At 34.2% G+C, this 18,478-nt stretch overlaps 3 protein-coding genes across 4 annotated transcripts in view; 1 reads left to right on the top strand and 2 right to left on the bottom strand.

The window, feature by feature from the left end:
- LOC108222973 (glutathione S-transferase L3) overlaps nt 1-4,064 on the top strand; it is a 5,150-nt gene extending 1,086 nt beyond the window's left edge. The window contains exons 5-10 of the mRNA XM_017396980.2: nt 485-583; nt 2,614-2,716; nt 2,862-2,938; nt 3,083-3,190; nt 3,519-3,599; nt 3,696-4,064. Coding sequence (XP_017252469.1) covers nt 485-583; nt 2,614-2,716; nt 2,862-2,938; nt 3,083-3,190; nt 3,519-3,599; nt 3,696-3,707 — 480 coding nt within the window. The 3' untranslated portion in view covers nt 3,708-4,064. The remainder of the gene's footprint in view (nt 1-484; nt 584-2,613; nt 2,717-2,861; nt 2,939-3,082; nt 3,191-3,518; nt 3,600-3,695) is intronic.
- Nucleotides 4,047-8,765, bottom strand: LOC108222972 (two-component response regulator-like APRR7). Of its 2 annotated transcripts, XM_017396977.2 has the most exons (9): nt 8,358-8,765; nt 7,822-8,268; nt 7,150-7,311; nt 6,900-7,033; nt 6,298-6,447; nt 5,985-6,147; nt 5,501-5,912; nt 4,602-5,379; nt 4,047-4,367 (listed from the first exon to the last, which is right to left on the bottom strand). In XM_017396977.2, the coding sequence occupies exons 2-9, from the start codon at nt 8,147-8,149 to the stop codon at nt 4,332-4,334; spliced, it is 2,163 nt and encodes a 720-aa protein (XP_017252466.1). In that variant the 5' UTR covers nt 8,150-8,268; nt 8,358-8,765; the 3' UTR covers nt 4,047-4,331. The 2 variants fall into 2 exon arrangements, with proteins under 2 accessions (XP_017252466.1, XP_017252468.1); XM_017396979.2 differs by having other exon boundaries at nt 5,997-6,147; nt 7,822-8,765.
- A 2,237-nt stretch (nt 8,766-11,002) lies between these two features.
- Nucleotides 11,003-18,247, bottom strand: LOC108223793 (pentatricopeptide repeat-containing protein At5g02830, chloroplastic). The gene is made up of 12 exons (XM_017398214.2): nt 17,622-18,247; nt 17,248-17,335; nt 16,810-17,014; nt 16,025-16,132; nt 15,458-15,622; nt 14,700-15,287; nt 14,268-14,333; nt 14,024-14,104; nt 13,734-13,831; nt 12,937-13,144; nt 12,238-12,298; nt 11,003-11,499 (listed from the first exon to the last, which is right to left on the bottom strand). Exons 1-12 carry the CDS (start codon nt 18,124-18,126, stop codon nt 11,189-11,191), a joined length of 2,484 nt encoding a protein of 827 aa, XP_017253703.1. The 5' UTR covers nt 18,127-18,247; the 3' UTR covers nt 11,003-11,188.
- Nucleotides 18,248-18,478: the final 231 nt, after the last annotated feature.

An 18,478-nucleotide genomic window follows, 5' to 3' on the forward strand; every position in this document is an offset into this window, starting at 1 on the left:
AAAGTTGATTTCATAAACAGATCATAGCCCTCGGCATCTGGGATAAAGACCAGCAAGAACCTAATTAGTATTGAGCCGTCTCTGCTCTCTCCCACTCCGTCCCTTCATCCCTTGTCTTTCATTACTGCCCTGGTCTGAATTTTTCCCTGCATCTTTCCAATGGATACAATTTTTTCGTAACAATAATTGATCTTACCATTACTTTTCACTTAACTGGCTTGATAGTTTTAGCCTTACTAACCTGCAAACAGAAATTATAGTTGTCAATTAAGTAACATCAGAAGATATTTTAGCTTGAGTAGTTGGATGTGCTTCCATAATATAATATAACAGATAGTTACCACTTTACTAAAATTGGTTTAATTTTCTTAACATATCTTGTTAGAAGGACAGGTACTAAAAAAGGCTTGAGGAGTACATCATTACTGGTATCAGTTTGATAAAACTTTTGCAGTTTGTGTTGCTAATTTCTTGTTTCTAATAGGTTCCATCACTGGAACATGACAACAAAGTTATTGGGGAGAGCCTGGACTTACTTAACTACTTAGACAATCACTTTGAAGGGCCTGCACTCTTACCAGATGTAAGATATGAAAGACACATTCATCCCTACTAGTTGATAACCCGTGCCAAGCACGGGTTTAAATAAAAATTTAAAATTTGTTATTTATTGAAAAAATAATGTTTTTTTAATTACATTATCATATTTTCATTATAACTATTTAAATTATTGTTTTTCAAAGATATTTAAATTATTGTTACTTAATATAAGACTTTCGATATTATTAAAATTTGATCCTACTTTAAATTTATTTCATAATAATATGGGTCCCTGTTCTATGGAGTTCACAAAATAAGAGTATTAGAGTCCAAAATTATTTAAAAATAATCTACTCGTTTCAATTTTAATTTTTTTTAGTCTGCAATATTTGTAAACATATGACAGTTTGCAGGTTATGTTCAAGTTTTTTGGTACTTTGGTATAAAGATTGAATCTTGTTTATTTTAATTCTGAAATATGATAGAAATTTTATAGATTTGTTTCGTAAATTAAATTGTATGAGTTTTAAAAATTAAAACGAATATTTGACATATGTCTAGAGTTTCGGTTCTTTTATTATATGTTGCAATATGGACAATGACTCCAATTTTTTTGAGTTTCTATTTGTCAAGTCAGTGTTACCATCGCCTTATTCGTCTTTATCGCAACCTTCTGAAAAACACCGAATGATAATAATTATTATTATTAAAAAATATATGACCCAAGTTTTTTGGTACTTTGGTATAAATTTATTTCGTAAATTAAAGTGTATGAGTTTTAAAAATTAAAACGAATAATTTTGTTGACATTATTATTCTATTGATAGGATATTATATTAATATCAATATGAACTCTTTATTTATTTGAACTCTGAAGCATAATAAGAGATTTATAGAGTTGTTCAGTATATTAAATTATTTGAGTTTTAAAAAATTAAAACAAATAATTTTGTTGGTAATATATTTTTATTAGTGAGATAATTGTTATAATACAAAATCATGTCAAATATAGAAGTTTTTAATTAGTAATAGTAATAATTTTTAATTAAAAATATTATGATGATAGCCAAATTTTGATATGAATTTTATAAGACTGTTTCATAAGTTAAATTGTTAGCGATTTAACTGTGCGGATATGATAAATGTTATATTACAAAATCCTAAACACCATAGAAGTCTTTTTATAGTAGTGTAATAATCTTAAGCAATATTGAAATTTTTAATATAAAATCCAAATCAATATAGAAGTCTTTTCATAATTGTATAATAATAATTATAAAAGTCTAAAAATGTATAATAATAATTATAAAATCCTAACAATATGAAAATCTTTTCATAATTCTATAATGATTATTGTTATTAAATAAAAAATTTATATAACATTATCCTAATCAATATTGAAGTTTTTAATAATAAAATTCTAATCAATACAGATGTCTTTCACTATCCTAATGAATATTGAGGTCTTTAATAATAAAGTTCTATTCAATATAGAAGTCTTTTGATAATAGTATAATAATGACTCTAAAATCCTAATTAATATGAAAGTGACCAAATTTTGGTACTTTTACCATAGAAGTCTTTTTATAGTAGTGTAATAATCTTAAGCAATATTGAAATTTTTAATATAAAATCCAAATCAATATAGAAGTCTTTTCATAATTGTATAATAATAATTATAAAAGTCTAAAAATGTATAATAATAAGTATAAAATCCTAACAATATGAAAATCTTTTTATAATTCTATAATGATTATTGTTATTAAATAAAAAATTTATATAACATTATCCTAATCAATATTGAAGTTTTTAATAATAAAATTCTAATCAATACAGATGTTTCACTATCCTAATGAATATTGAGGTCTTTAATAATAAAGTTCTATTCAATATAGAAGTCTTTTGATAATAGTATAATAATGACTCTAAAATCCTAATTAATATGAAAGTGACCAAATTTTGGTACTTTTGGTACCGATGTTCCACCGAAAAGTGGTTTCGCTTATTAATAAAGGGTATTGATTCCCAGCTATTTTCTAGATTTAGACATTAATAACTTTTTTGGTAAATCAGGACCCTGCTAAAAGAGAGTTTGCTAAAGAGTTGATATCCTACTCAGACAAATGGATGTCAACGGTGTTTAATTCATTCAGGGGGGATCCTGTTAAAGAGGCTGGTAAGAATTAATATGCCCTCTCTATCCCTGATCTATCATACATCGTACCCTTGTTCACCTCAATTGAGGAGTGCAGCTATTCTTCTGGGGTAGGCGACTAGCTAATCTTTTAAACAGATTTAATTAAATCTGATATCTGCACTAGGTGGTGCTTTTGATTACATGGAAACGGCTCTCCACAAATTTGATGATGGGCCCTTCTTTCTCGGCCAGCTCAGTCAGGTATGTGATTTTTTTTTTTGCACCATGTCTGTCAGTACATTTCAAAATTTCTTTTATCATTTCATAAATATAATCCTCAAGAAGTGCATTCTTGTTCCCTTATAACTGATTTGTTCCTATTCTGAATTGTCCTGCTGTATTTAGGTGGATATTGCCTATGCTCCACATTTTGAAAGGATGCATACCTTCATAGAAGATGTGTGGAAGCATAATGTTTTGTCAGGCAGACCTAAACTAACAGCATGGTTTGAGGTATAATAGGTTTATTCTTATGCACAAAGTGATAGGAATTATTATAAAATGATTTCCTGGTGGATATTTGACCTACCGTGTTACCAACTCTTATTTACATATTGATTTTGTGTACTTGCTTCGGTTATAATGTATTAGACCAATTTCCCTTGAACGAGATTTTTTGGAAGTTAATATCATTACCAAACAAATATCCACATTCTGTTTTGGTTTTCTTTATTTTGCCTAAAGTAAAAATACATAAAATGTGGACCTGGAGTCACAATAGTGCTTACACATTCAAGTTTCCATCGTCAATGTTTCTCACTCAAGGATTATGTACTTGCAGGAACTGAACAAAATGGACGCTTACACGGTAACAAAAGCTGATCGCAAAGAATTCATTGCAATCTTTAAGAAGCGCTTCTTGGTAAGTTCTTGTGCCCAGCTTTATGAATACAGAACAGTGAGTTCTTTACTTGTGCGGGGCTGAGAAAGGTTTTAACTTTCTATTTCTTCATTGCAGGCTCCGCAGTGAACATGACGGGGTTATTAAGAAATAGTCCAGACTCCAGCGTTTAATTAGTGTGCTTTCGTGATATTTCCACGCCAAGTGTTTAAATAAATGCGGTTTTATCTACTAGAACCCTGTAGTCTTGTACTAAGTGGGATTTATATGCTTATCACGTGTCTTTATGCTCCAGATAGGTGCAGATGTGTTGATTTCATGGTACCTTATTATTTTTATACTGTGTTCAATCTTATTTGTTTGGTATTATTTTTATAAGTTGTCTATTGCTAGCCCAGAGAGCACTGCTCTCTGGGAGATGTAATACATTATTTCACTCGTGAAGTTTTCCATAGTTGAATAAATCCCTATCTTGTAAATTTACAACAGTACGTGTTACTCATACACAATAGTGAAATTGCGATTACATATAGAAGCAATGTTTCAAATGTCATGATCCCCCAAACACAAATTAAGTATCGGAAATAATCAGGTATAGTAAGGTTTTTAAGTCTCTGTCTATTAAAAGCATCACAGGCTACTGTCAATTTCTCCAAGTTGCATCACGAAGAACGTCTACCTGGCTACTCTGAATAACTTTCTTGCATAGCTATACGATAAGGGAACTCCACATTGTCCTTAGAGACATGGATATTACTCTGCTGGTCTCTTCTTGTTCCGGCTTCGGGCCTGCAAATTTTATTTCAACAGATATATGAAGAAATTAGTGCTGCTGGAACAAGTTCTCTTATATGTTCTCAGTATCCAGACGGTTAGTGATTTTTGTAAATTCTAAATCACGTGAAATGTATGATCAGGAAATCTTGTTGTCATAAATAAGTACCTTGACATGCTTAGGAAAATGTACTACATAATGGGATATATATAAGTAGAAGTTTTGTAGACAAAATTCAACATCATTACCTTGTTGTCGAATCGACGTTCCTTTTTGTGCCGAAATTTGGTCAAGGAATCTATTCTGTTCCTGTTAGCACTGCCACTAGCATCACCATTTTCGCTATTTCCTTTTATGTAAGCTTCACTTTCTGCATTTGTCCCTCCAGCATGCACAACGGTGCTGCTTCCATTCTGACCATTACTTCCGTACTTGCTGCCTGAACCACGCTTGTTCAAGCTGCAAATTCCAGTATTACCTTCAACAGATCCGACAATAACATTCAATGACCTCGATTGTGGAGATACTTCAGGCTTCTTAGATGGCAGTTTCTCAAGGTTAGATAGTGGCTGTTCTCTGTCAAGGCTGTGGAAATGATGCACATGGTGGTGGTGATGATGAATATGCTGGACCGTAGGCTCAGATGGTGAGCCTCTAATGGGGCTCAGTAATGCCTGGGACGCCAAGTCATCAGTTTTAACCAGTATGACTTGCTGAGGGGGACAATTAAGGTCCAGTCCAGTTGGTGCAAAAACAGAAGTTAAGTTCAAATCATTGATTGCTGGTGTTGCTTTTAACTTGTTTGATGTTGTATCCACTGTATCTTTCGAGACTGCTGCTGGATTGATAGATAATTTGTCAGTGATTAAATCGATATCTACTTTTTTCTTGATCTCCTCTGAACTTGGACACAAAGTATTTCTGTTTGAATATGTTCGGATGTCAGATTTATCTTTAATCGCTTCAAGAGAACCGCTTACATCGATCACATTGGACGTCTTACAATCAGTTGAGGTTGTGTTGTACCTGAAAAATGCCACATACAGTAGTTAAATCTTAATTGTTTCGATTTGTTTTGGTTGAAAAACAATATCCATTGATCATCTGCATAGAATTATTAACACATGATAAACTCCTATCTACGTACCATTTAGACCTCGAAAAGGTGGAAAGGTCCGAGCATCTTATAACATTGCGTTCAGTTGAAATTGCTTGCCCACTATCTTTAGCAACTCTGAGCCTCTTTAAGTTATGTGCAATCTCTGCTTTAACTTTAGAATCATCAAAAGCCTTAATATTTACCTCGGAAGATTTAGCATGATCTTTACTTGCCGTATGAGGAGAAGGTATTCTGGCAGTGATTGTCTTATCCTTATTGAACAGACTGTGGTTTGCCTGATTGTTAGCTCTACTCGTCTTGTTTGAATCAAGATCAAGTTTTGAATCAATGATCCTGTTTGTATTTAAAAGTTCGAATGGAACCTCCACTTTACTGTTCAGTTGAAGCTCGCGAGTTTTAGGCTGGCCAAGTACCAAGTCTTCTCCATGGTGAACATCATCTGGAAAGAAACAACACATTACACAATCAGTGGAAGTGCATATTTGCTGTACCCTTATAAATACACGCATACCACTATAATCACCAATTCCTTGATATTGTTTAGGTTCAGTCGCAGGAAACTTAGTAGAAGGTTCAGCTCTTGAGCATAGTTGGGCACTACTGTCTGAACGCTTCGTTATTTGATCCTTTGAAGACACAGCTTGGGAGCTATCAACTTCTTTTGTCCAAGAACTCTGCAATGTTGAACATTTTATCTTTCTGTATATGGACTTAAAGTTACAAAGTTAGGTCTCACGTGGTTTAAATAAGACGCGATGCTTGACGAACAACCTTTACTTCCTGTACACAGTAATACAGAAGCATGACATCCACATTTATGTTACCTGACTGTCACTGTCTTCATTAGATGCGCCAATCTTTAAACCAGTGTTCAGATTTTCATCGCTGCTGTTGTTTTTGTCATACTTTATGCCACTTTTTGATTTCACCGATAATTGAGTATGTGTACGACTTTCACACCCGCTACCACTAGACTGTAACAAAACTGATCTTTTAATTTAGCAAATGAAGATTTATTCATTATAAAGATGCAGGGTAACAGATGCAATTAAGATGCATAATGAAATTGCAGGACAATATAATAAGCATGAAGCCATAAAAGGATGAGATTATTATCCCAAAATCAGTAAATTAGAACCACGTGCAATTATATATATGTAACCAGGCAGCTGTTCCAGAATATACGAATGATACTAGCATACATCCAACGAAAAAAACGCTGAACGTGAAAAACCTCGTAATGGGGCAATTTTCCGCTAAATGATACTATAGCACCCCCTGTATATAGATCAAAAACTCAGGATTAAGCTGTCCAACGGTTTTTTTTCGCTGAACGTATGCTACTAACATACGTATGTATGTCAGGGACCCGGACCTTGACACGTGTAAGTAAGCATAGGGAATTCATGAGGGAAAGAAAACTTACACTGTAGCACCTCCTCCACACATGCTGCCAGAGATTTTTTAGCTCATTTTTTCGAATAGGCTTACCTAGAAAATCAACTGCACCTTTTGACAAGCACTTAAAAACCAAACCCATTGAATCATGAGATGACATCACTGCAGAATCTCATCAGTTAATATGGTTAATGATATCAAATTACTAATAATCTTATATTAGGATTAACTTTATGGAGATTGAGCAACACCAATAATGTTTGAGTCCAATAACTTACTAATCACAGGGACAGTCTTACGAGTCTTATGACTCATGATTTTGCACAGAAGAGCTACCCCAGATAAACAGGGCATTACTACCTCAGTTAAAACAACATCAATGTGATTGGATAGATCTTCTAAAATCCTCCAAGCTTGCAATCCATTAGCTGCTACAATTACTGCTAACAAACCTTATTAGAACTGAGTATCAAACGTTCCTAATATGAGAAAAGGACATTACTCCAAGGTATATTTAACACATACTACTAAAACTTCCAAGTAAGGCAAGATGAAAATGGTCTAAATGTTGAGTGTGTATGCTGTGTTTAAAGAAAAACTTAATGCTTTATTACTTATTGAAGAGAGGTCCGTTCACAGCTAGCGCCTGTGTTTAACAAAAAGTAACAAATGAGAGAGAGAAGCCTTAATATACTCACAGAACAGAATACCGACTGATAACAGACGCGTGTAGGTACACTTAAACGAAAGGTTAACTAAGTTCTAACGAAGATTGGAAACATAGTTATGCCCTTGTTTCTATGCTGATCATATACCTCCACATGCATTCCGTCACTTACATATTACAAGAAGTAATGTTGAACTCATCACCTTCTGTTTTTAATCTTTCAGAGTGAAAGTATCTCATATAAAAATCAGTAAAATAGAAAGCAGACTGAAAATTTACCGACCTTCATAATTGAGATTACGAAGCAATGCAGCAACAACATGACGAGTAGAATCATCGTTTTCCACCAGCAAGACCTTAATGGAACTAACATGAAGAAACGTCTGCCAATGAACCATTGAGCCTTGTGATCTCTGTTGTTGCAATTGCAAAGCCTCTTCACAATCATGCTTCACATTCTTATCTGGTTTTAACCTCAACCCATCACCTCCCGAATCACTCATCCCCTCCCCCAAATTTCCAGCTTCATTTATAGCAGCCACATTTTGCAAGGGACCATTTGCTCCTTCTAAACCAATATCCCGCTTTTCATTCCCATCAATTGCCATCATAAAACTAACAAACAGTTCTCTCTTAACAGATCGATGAATCAATTTTCCGCTATTTTCTTTTTTTTCTTGAACTCGGGAACACAGCGTAACTATATAAGGTTAAAAAATCCCTCTAACCCCTACAACAATATGCAGTAAACACTAAACGATAGAATCAGAAATCATAATCCAACAATTATGTTAAAGTAAAATTAGCAGATGAATGAACCTGATGCTTATAACAACTTGCCTAGGATCTCAATACATCAATCATAAGCTGCAATCATAATAGAAAAACACATATTAACAAAAACTCTTGAAACAAAAGCTATCCATACCAAATTAACAAGCAGACAACTCTTATGAGACTTATGTGTTGTGTTGAGTTAACTACTGAGCTATGCAGGAGAAGGGGGGATGAAGATGAGGTGGCAAAACTGTAGGTGTGTAGAGAGCCACGTGTGAAGAAAAGTCCACGTGGACTGAATAATCTGGAGCCAAGAAAAATATCAACAGAACAGTACAAGATACACAGATACAGGTGAGACTGATTGAGAAACACATCTACTGTGTTTGTGGACAGGACAGCAGCCGGTCATCACCTTTTTTTCTATTTTTAGTACCTATCTTCCACTACTGCTTCTACTTTTCTGTGCAATAGTACTATAATAATCACACATAAATATCATTATCCTTCAAATTTCGGTAGTCGACTTATTATATTACTAATGGGTTTAGTTTCAGGTCCAAGTCCTGACATACGTACGTCTCAGGTCATGCTATCAGCGGAGAAAACTTCTTGATGGAACTACACTCTTATCTCGCTGAAAACTAATTAATTTAGATTTTTATCGTCTAGCCTCTTTTTTCCCTAATAATCGATTGTTCTGAATCACTCCCTTCAGATCACAATCTATTCTGCAAACTAAACAAATCAGATATTATCAAATAAATATTTTCTTTTGTGCTAATAAAGTTTTAACTCGGTCTTTTAGCTTTTACTGAAAAGGAAGAAGGTAATCCTGAATATGAATATGCAGAGAAATCAAAGAAGTATATGGCCATTGTATTACCAACTCGCATTGTAGATTAAAGGAAGAAAAATGAAGCAATAGTGATAGACAAGAAGTGTGTATCTCTGACCTTGACAATAAAGAGAAGATTAATCTGCAAGGAAAAAGCAATGAAGCTGATGCAGATATGGGTAGTTGCAAGTATGATTCATGTCCATCCTCAGAAATGTGAGCTCTGAACCACTAGTTTCTCCCATGAGACTACCAGGAAGAAGCAAGGTCTCTATTGTCACTTCTCATTTATGCATGCATTCTAACTTTTTTTTTTTTTTTTTTGATACATTGCATGCATTCTAACTTTGAGTGCGCAACTTTACTAGTACCCGGTGTTCGCCTTGGCTCGTTGAATGTTGTTTGCCCAAAATACTTTTAACTTCGAATATATGCAAGAATTCGTGGGCGTAGTTTCGGGCACAGGTACTTCTATAATTATTTAAATTTTATTTTTTTTATCATTTAGATAACAAAAATAGCTTGTACGATGATCTCTAAAAATCATAATATTATATATTATGATTGGTCCAGTTCAAAAGTTACTTTCAAATCGGAAAATTGATACATTTTTGGCTGGCTTAACTCATGCACCCACATGATTTCAAAGTCTAGTTCCATTGTTAACTCATGTACAACTTTCAAATATGGTTCTATCACACAGATGTTAGATTTTCGGAAGTCTGGTTTCGAATAGAATTGAGGCTCTAGAATTATTAACTTATGCATAAATAGAATTATTAACTTATGCACACGCATAATTTTGAAGTTTCACCACACATTATTAACTAATGCACACGTTCGGAAGTCCGGTTCCGCCACGCAACACAAATGTTAACTTATGCGCACATGAATTCGAAGTTCGGTTCCACCACACAAGTGAATTCGAAGTGCGGTTCCATTATTAACTAATGCACACGTTCGGAAGTCTGGTTCCGTCACGCAACACAAGTGTTAACTTATGCGCACATGAATTCGAAGTGCGGTTCCACCATACAAGTGAATTCAAAGTGCGGTTCCACCACACAAGTGTTAGCTCATGCACACACGTGTGAGAATTCGTAATGGTACTTAAATTATTCGGAACTACTCCCTCGTCTCTAATTACTTCTCTATTTTGATTTTCCAAAAATTAAATTGACCAATTTTTGACTAAATATTACAAATTATCTATTCAATATGTTTAAAATCTGAAAGTTGCATTTTAAAATAGACTAAATATATACTTTCTAATGATATATTTTTTTATTATAATTTCTAATTAAATGATACTGGTAAATTTCAGTCAAAATATAATCAAATTAATTTGTCAAAAAGTCAAAATAAACATGTAAAAAAAGATCGAAGGAGTACTTCGAAAAAGATAGTGTACAGTGCTTTTCCAAGATATGTTTGTGTTTACCTAATATACGCCTTTCCCAAGGAAGTTCTTAAGTGTCGCTGAACAAGGAAATAACACTAGTATGAGACTCCAGTATACGTGGCACAGCACCACCACCGAATTTTCATGTGCTATTGTTCCATCATTTAACACATGCATAATATAAGATGGTACAAACTCATGACACCATCTTCTCTGTACCTAAAAATGTGTTTAGGTTTCTGGCCAAACAGAGTCAGAAAGTACCAACTTTATCTTTCTCAACAACTACTGTGGTCCAATTGAAAACAGGAAGCATAGACCAAATCACAGCGTTATTCACCCGAAGAACATTGCTTTGGTCACTACTGAAGTTTCTACAAGATATATAAAACATAGATATAGCTTTTAATAAATATAGATCGCGGAACATATATGCTTAACCATACGTATTACACATCTTTAACTTTACTTATTTGCCTCATCAAATGGTGTTTCCAGTGATCTAAAGGGTATCTGATTCAGTGATTATAAATATGCTCTTTATTATGCTCTCTGCCGCTAGAGAATGTAAGAAATGCAAATTTACAAGCTAATTATTATCATCTACAAAAATCTTGCCTGGATGCAGAATAGTTATTTCCTAGATGCACCCAGTCTCTTCTGTAACCACTTGTTTAATGACTTTTTTGTGACCTTGAGACGTTGCAAAACGGCAGGTCTCCTTGGAGATTCTAATCCTGTGGGATATCCTACTGTGATGGTATTTATATTGTCTGTGTCCGAATTCGAATTGATACTTCCAGTGGCTCCAGAAATAACTTCAAGCCCCAAATCATCCCGCAAAAGTTTTATTATAGCATCTTTCACGTTGTCATGATTGGCATCACTTGAACCTACTTCCTGTACTCCTAATATTATTGACATATCATCTTTTAACAAGGTTCCTGCAATACCCATAGTAAATTATCCATCAATTGCACAAGGGATTAATATCTTGACTTGTGAGGTTGCCAAAGAAAGAAATGTCTAGCATGCATCATGCACAGTCGGCAAGTTTTGTGAATCACAGAGCATATTCGCAGGTTTAATCTTATCCTCTTAATTTTATTTGCTCAGTCCTCAGTTTCATATTTGGAGGGATATACATGTTAATTACAATAAGTATATAACAGTATGCCACTTGTATTGCAAAAGGTTTCTAGAAACTTCTTTTGCCTCTTGTTAGTATATAATGAACTTGGTAAGAAGCCTTTCCCTAATACCTTGAAGTTTTAGGAGAACTGGTCAATGAAAGGCAAATTTATGCCCTAAAGATGGGCGCCCCTCGAGGGGGAGTGTTAGGATTTAATGATCGAAAACGTTGAACACTTTTGAAGTATGTGACAGTATATTCAATTCCATCATTAGACCCTTTTCAAGTGCTAAAGTCCATATGAGTCGTGCAATTGAAAATTTTAGGTAGTTCAGCTAAAGCTAAAAATATATTGAATTTTAAAGTATTTTTGTGAAGAATATATGTTCTTATTTTATTTTGCTAGAGAACCACGTGATAACATTAACTTTGCCTTGTAAATGAGTCAAGTTTATTTTATAAGTCAAATGGGTGCAGTACTTGGAACTTTTATGCATCCAAATGGTCAAGTAATCTAAAACTATAGAAAATCTGGAAAAATAATACTCACCTGGAGTGTAGTTCTCCTTAATCATTCGTAAAACAGCAAGAACCACAATCCGAGCTTCAACCTGTTGAAGTGTTGGTTCATTATAAAAACTTAAACAAGAATTTGAGCCACATTTACACTTCATGACTACTGAACATTAATTTCCTTGTATAGTAGACTTGACCTCCAATTAACAATAGGCTGTACTTTACTGCTTTTCAGTAAAAAAGAAAAAAGTAGAAGAAAAGGTAATCAAGATGAAACTTGAGCCTGAACCTAAAACTTACAGTCACATATCTTTTTCAACACTGCCTCACAACAGAAGGGAAATATAAGATATCTATTTAGAGCATCTCCAAGGGTAAAATGTATAATGGTTGGCTATTTTCATTGGCTATATTGAAAATGTAAATTTTTTGCTAAGGGGACCAATGATTACTCCAATGGGGTTATCTATATTAATGCTTATGTAAAATTATACCTAAAGGTTTTCTTGGATCGACAAATACAGCCAACCAAACATGGTTGGCTATATTTTTTGCAAAGGGGAGAGAGGGTTGGAGTTTCACTTTTTTTAAATGATCTTTAAAAGTGACACGTAGATGCCAAATAAGCGCCACCTAGATAATTTTAGCTAAGGGCTTTTACCATTGGAGATGCTTACTGGGAAAAAAAATGCAACTTAAGGTCATATTGACTTTTTTGATGTTCATTATTAACCTTTGAGAGTCCTCGAAGATCAACAGCTAAGCTTTTAGGACCAGTCTTTTGCAAATTTGCCGCTACTTTCTCCAGAAGCAGGCTTTGAGAGCCTTCCAAGTCAGTTCTGCTGCTAGAAGTGTGTGGGAGATTCTGGCTGTTACCTTGTAGTATTCCTTCACACCACTCCTCTATTAGTTGTTTAAGATAATAATCATTGGAATTGAACCTGCAAGTTGTGCTCTTTAGTATATGGACGAAATAACTCCACAGGGTAAATTAAAGGAAGGCTATGACCATAACAATAATTATTGAAGGACAAGATGCAGATCAAGTAACATGACATACTTGAGTGTTCTGCAGTAAAGCATCGATTCAAGCATTTGAACTGATATTGTAGGACTCAGTTTTTAATTGTCCAGTGTGGGAAAACATACAATAAACTAACCTAAAAAGATTAGTGCTCTCTGTTTAAAGAAAAGCTGAAGTAGACATCTAGTTATCTTTAAGCTGATTAACTTGGATCATGCGTACAAAAACATAGCAACACATGAAAGCTCATAAATGTGCCATTTTAAATGTCAAAAGAGATCAAGCAACAAAATTGATAAAATAATTATGATGCATTCAAGTGATCACAGGACAGATTTAAGTAAGAAATTTCTAGAATATGAAATTCTCATGCACCCAATTAAAGTATAAAAATTTATGCCACAGTACAGCTAGCGCTTCTACAAAGCAAAATAATAGATGTGAAATGTTTTGTTGACAAAGCAAAAGGTAAATAAGCAGGTACAAGTTTCTATGTAGTAGTGTACCCTGCTCTCCGCATATCCTGATATATAGCAAGGCATTGTTGCACCTCCTCCAGGGAACCATATCTTGTACGGGCTCTTAGAAGTGTATTGTATGTTACCTGAAACAAAAAAGTCAGTATTAAAAGTTTGTACTTAGACTGGTTTAGAATAGAATATATCTTCCGGTTTAGAATAGAATATATCTTCTATTAAAATGATTTCCAGAATCGTGAACAAATTATAGACCCTTAACTCCAATGCAATCACTTAAGAAAACCAACATAGACATAGACACTATAATTAGACTTTACCAAGTTTGGCTGTATATGATATCTCTTCATTTCCTCAAATAAGGAAAATGCAAATTTCTGGTTTTGGTTTTGTATGCAAACCTGTAAAGCAAGAGCAGGAGAGTTATTATATACAAGCATATAAGATACAAAGCTCTTGCTTGTTAGTGTACGTTTCTGAAGTGAATTTTTTTTTCGATTCCCCGAGTACCAAGAAGACAGTCAGAAAATGTACAGTGTAGGCTAACATGTAAAAGTTCCATACCTTCATAACTGCTGTGTATGCAATAACATCAGGTAGAATACCCGCTCGACGCATGGAATCTAAAATCTGCACTGGAAACAGATATGTTTTCAGAAAGTTTACAGTTCCAAAGCAGTATTGTCTCTTTTTCTGTACAAATAATAGAGTAGACTCCTGAATTTGAAGGAGGCCAATGTTATTAATTACTAACTGGCATCATTTTACACATTACTGGATATTCACATCTTTCAAAGAAGTATTTTAAGATTATTTTTTTTGAAAAAAAACTGAACAAAAACTAGCGTCCGGAATTTATATTATTTAAATAAATGATATAGATAGTGAAAATAGATGAAAAATACATAATTGGTACTGCACCTCGAATATGCAAATACAAGTTGTTGCATTTCTATTGATCATCAACTGAATATCAAAATATACCGAAACATGTACCTGCATAGCACCCTTGACATTTCTTGAGCCTCCAAATATATCAATCAAAATTGACCAGCTTATTTGATTAGGTGAAAGACCACAGGTCTTCATCTCATTCATTAAAGCTTCTGCGCGCTTGTAATCCGTACCACATGCCTTCATCAGAATATTATATGTTGCAGTAGTGGGTTTGAAGGGAACCATTTTAGTAAAGTGTACATGATCAGAATCAGACCCATAATCTTGCCCAGTCATAGTATAACTTTTACGTGCATTGTGCCTGCCTCTATCAATCTTCCTCTGATAATCTTTTCCGTAAAATTTATCAGTTGCACTTATTTTCCAATTATTGAATAAGCGAAAGGCCCTGTCGTACTGGTGAGCCTCAATACATGCATGAAGTACAGTGTTGCAACACTGTGTGTTGGGTGTACAACCAGCCAAAAGCATTTCTTCGAATAATAGGATAGACTGCTCCACAAGACCTGCACTAGAGCATGCATTTATCAATGATGACCATGTTATAGTATTGGGAGTGACACCAGCTGTGAGCATGTCTTCTTTAATTTCAAGAGCCATTTGCCACATTTTAGAATCTGCAAATGCCTGGAAGATCGACCACAGAGAAGACTAAGGAAGAATGGAAGAATTTATATACAGTGTGCAAAGTGCACACATAGAAGTATGAACAAATACTGCATTCCGTTTTTGGATTAAAGTATAAGACATTGTGTCAGGTTAGACATAACTATATTTAAATATGCTGAGATATATACCTTAATGATTGTGCTGTATGTGAAAACATCCAGTTTCAAAACTCCAGTTGATTCTAAACTTTGTACCTCCCTGTATATGTCTTGAGCCAAATCAACTCTTGCCGCTCGACAACAAGATTTCAAGAGGATGTTGTAAGATGTCACATCAGCAGCAACACCAACACTCTAAGCATTTCAAACAAATTAAAGATAACAGATAAAAGAAACACCCATGTTGATAAAAGTACATTTTAACTTCACCGTACGTTCACTAGCTTTTAGGATGTTAAGTATCTGTTCGAGTGTGTGCCTGCCCACAGGTAGGCAGCCAGGTTTATTAGGATCAGTTTGTGATTACTGCCAAGTGTATACAATTAATACTACTCTGATCAAGAGCAATATACATACTGCACACATTTCACTTCTCTGAGCAGAGAACAATTCTGTGAAATTCCCAGAGAGTTCAAGAGTTGATGAGATGAAAATGTTAATTTTTGTTGTGCATAGATATACTCGTATACACATAAACAGTGTAGTAACAGAACAATGAAATAAACAATAAAGTACCAAAGAGGTAGAGAATCGTACCTGCATATGTTTGTAAACGTGCATCGTGTAGTTCAAGTCACAAGCATTCACATTCATAAGACTATTAAAAACATAAAGATTTGGAGTGATCTTTTGAGTTAGAAGTTCCTGCAGCGATTAAAAAGATTCAGTATCATAATGACACATAGAAGTAGTCTGGTATACGTACCAGTAAGGCGGTAACTATGAAACTTAAACATCGTTAAGAACCACCTAGAAAGAGTTTGGACTCACAATCTCATAGTCACTACATTCATTTTAATTTTTAATTAAACATTCACACATAAGAATGGAATTCAGTATGTATGTCATATTGTTGTCGGTAGATATAGTATATATTTTTGAAACTAGAAAAGCCTGTTATGCAAAGTTTCATATCTCTTATATTCTTAATATCATATTGCACTGTCAAACATTTCATGCATCACGAACAAATTCTCTACTTTATCATTGTCCATTGGTACATTCTGCAGTCAGCAGGGCACAATGTACTGGAATGGCTACAATTGTTGGCTGTTCCACAATTGAAATATATAATCTTGACAATAATGATACATACTTAGAACAGTAGTTACTAGAGTGTTATATGTCAGTTGACTTAAACTGACCAACTCCGTCATTAAAATTAATAAATAACAAGTGAGAAACTAAATCCATTAAAATAGGAGTTATAGTAACTAAATATTAATTCTAGCAGTACACATGCACTGTTGTCTATTATAGCTGCCAACTCAGAAGAGAAGAATAACTAAACATGAAGGTTGTTAAACAAGATAGGGAAGTACCTCATAAATGGACCTAGATCTCAGATAGTCACCACACAGACCACATACATCTATTATTGTGCGGTAGATATACATGTTAGGACGGTCCATGTCCTGCTTAGAGGCTTCAAATACATCCATAGCACACATGATGTCACCTTTCTTGCCAAATTCAAGAATTATGCTACAGAATAATATATGGGCAGTTGGAAAATTACGAGCACACCTGCAAAATGTCATCAAACATTCAGTTCTTTAAACACCTAAAGTATCCAATTATTGTTGGCATTACCAAATTCAATCTTTGATAATAGCAACTGATGAGTTGCTTAATGGCACATAATCATGGTTGGAAGCAGATATAAGAGGTATTCACCACCAAAAAAATAAAATATACATAACCAGACAAATATAACTTCGCCCACTACAAGTTATTAGGGGATATTAGTATAATCATACCTTATGGCCACATTTGGTTTCCTTTGGGCCACGCAAATTTTAATAATTCGTGCAGGGTCCACAATTTCCTTAACTGATAATTGAAATCCTGAAGCAAGAAAGATATCCATCAATGAGTAACATATCACAAAATGCAAGGCCTTATTTTATCAATAATAACATATTGAAAATTAAGCTTAAATTGATAATTCATTCAACAGATTAGATCACCCGATATCATATTAATTATAAAATCTACAAGAATCAAACTTCAACCAAAATGTAAATAATAATGAAATTGTTAAACTCATTCAACAAATTCCCTCAATCAATATATCAAAATAATTATAGAATCTAAAAGAATCAAAGATCAGCCAAAATGTAAAGAATTGTACCACTAAGCACTTCCAATAAATCAACAACAGCCTCAACATTGCCCCTCTCCGCAACCAAACTACATTCTTTCCGCAACGCCTCAACGACATTCCTATCAAACAACTCTGCAACACTAAGCCCTAGCTTCTGAGCACCACTCAACACTTGCACAACTCTCTCCACATCACCACTCCTAAGCATCCGAATCAATCCTTTCGAAACAAGGTCAACATTAATCAAATTCGCAAAGTCGGAAACTTTAACACCAGAATTCAACACAGTCTCGGCAATTAACAAGAAATCATCCAGCTTGGCGTCTTCGGCGAGCTTGGAATCCAGCTGAGCGTAGTATCTGAGGCTCTTTTGGTTGCGGTGCAGCGGCAAGTCCCATCGGACGGTGGAGAGCAGAGGTTTCGATGATGAGGGTTTGGATTGAGGAAGCTTGGCTGAAATTGAGGGCTTGTGAGGGGAATTGGGAGGGATTATGATGGAGCAGCACCCCACTGTAAGCACTGTGTTCTTCATTTTTCGAAAAGATTGCTGCTTTTCATTCCAATTCTCAGAACAAGTCTTTGTAAAAGCTTCAGGATTGAATTTGTAAGGCGCGTATTTTCTTCAGTTACGCTTGTTGTACCGTTGATGAACTTAAGCTTTTTGCACTTATATCAATTTATACTTAATACTCCCTCCGTTCCTAAATAATAGTCGCTTTAACTTTTTGCACGTATTTTAAGGTGTAAAAAAAACATACTTCTACGTATTATTTTTTATTACCTTAAAATTTTGTTCATATATAGTCAACATTTTTTTATTTTTTCCCTTAAATTTTACTTAGTTTATTAAAAACCTGTAATTGGTAGCTAGAAAATGAAAATGA

Source organism: Daucus carota, chromosome 5 (assembly GCF_001625215.2).
Source record: "Daucus carota subsp. sativus chromosome 5, DH1 v3.0, whole genome shotgun sequence".
NCBI lineage: Eukaryota > Viridiplantae > Streptophyta > Magnoliopsida > Apiales > Apiaceae > Daucus > Daucus carota.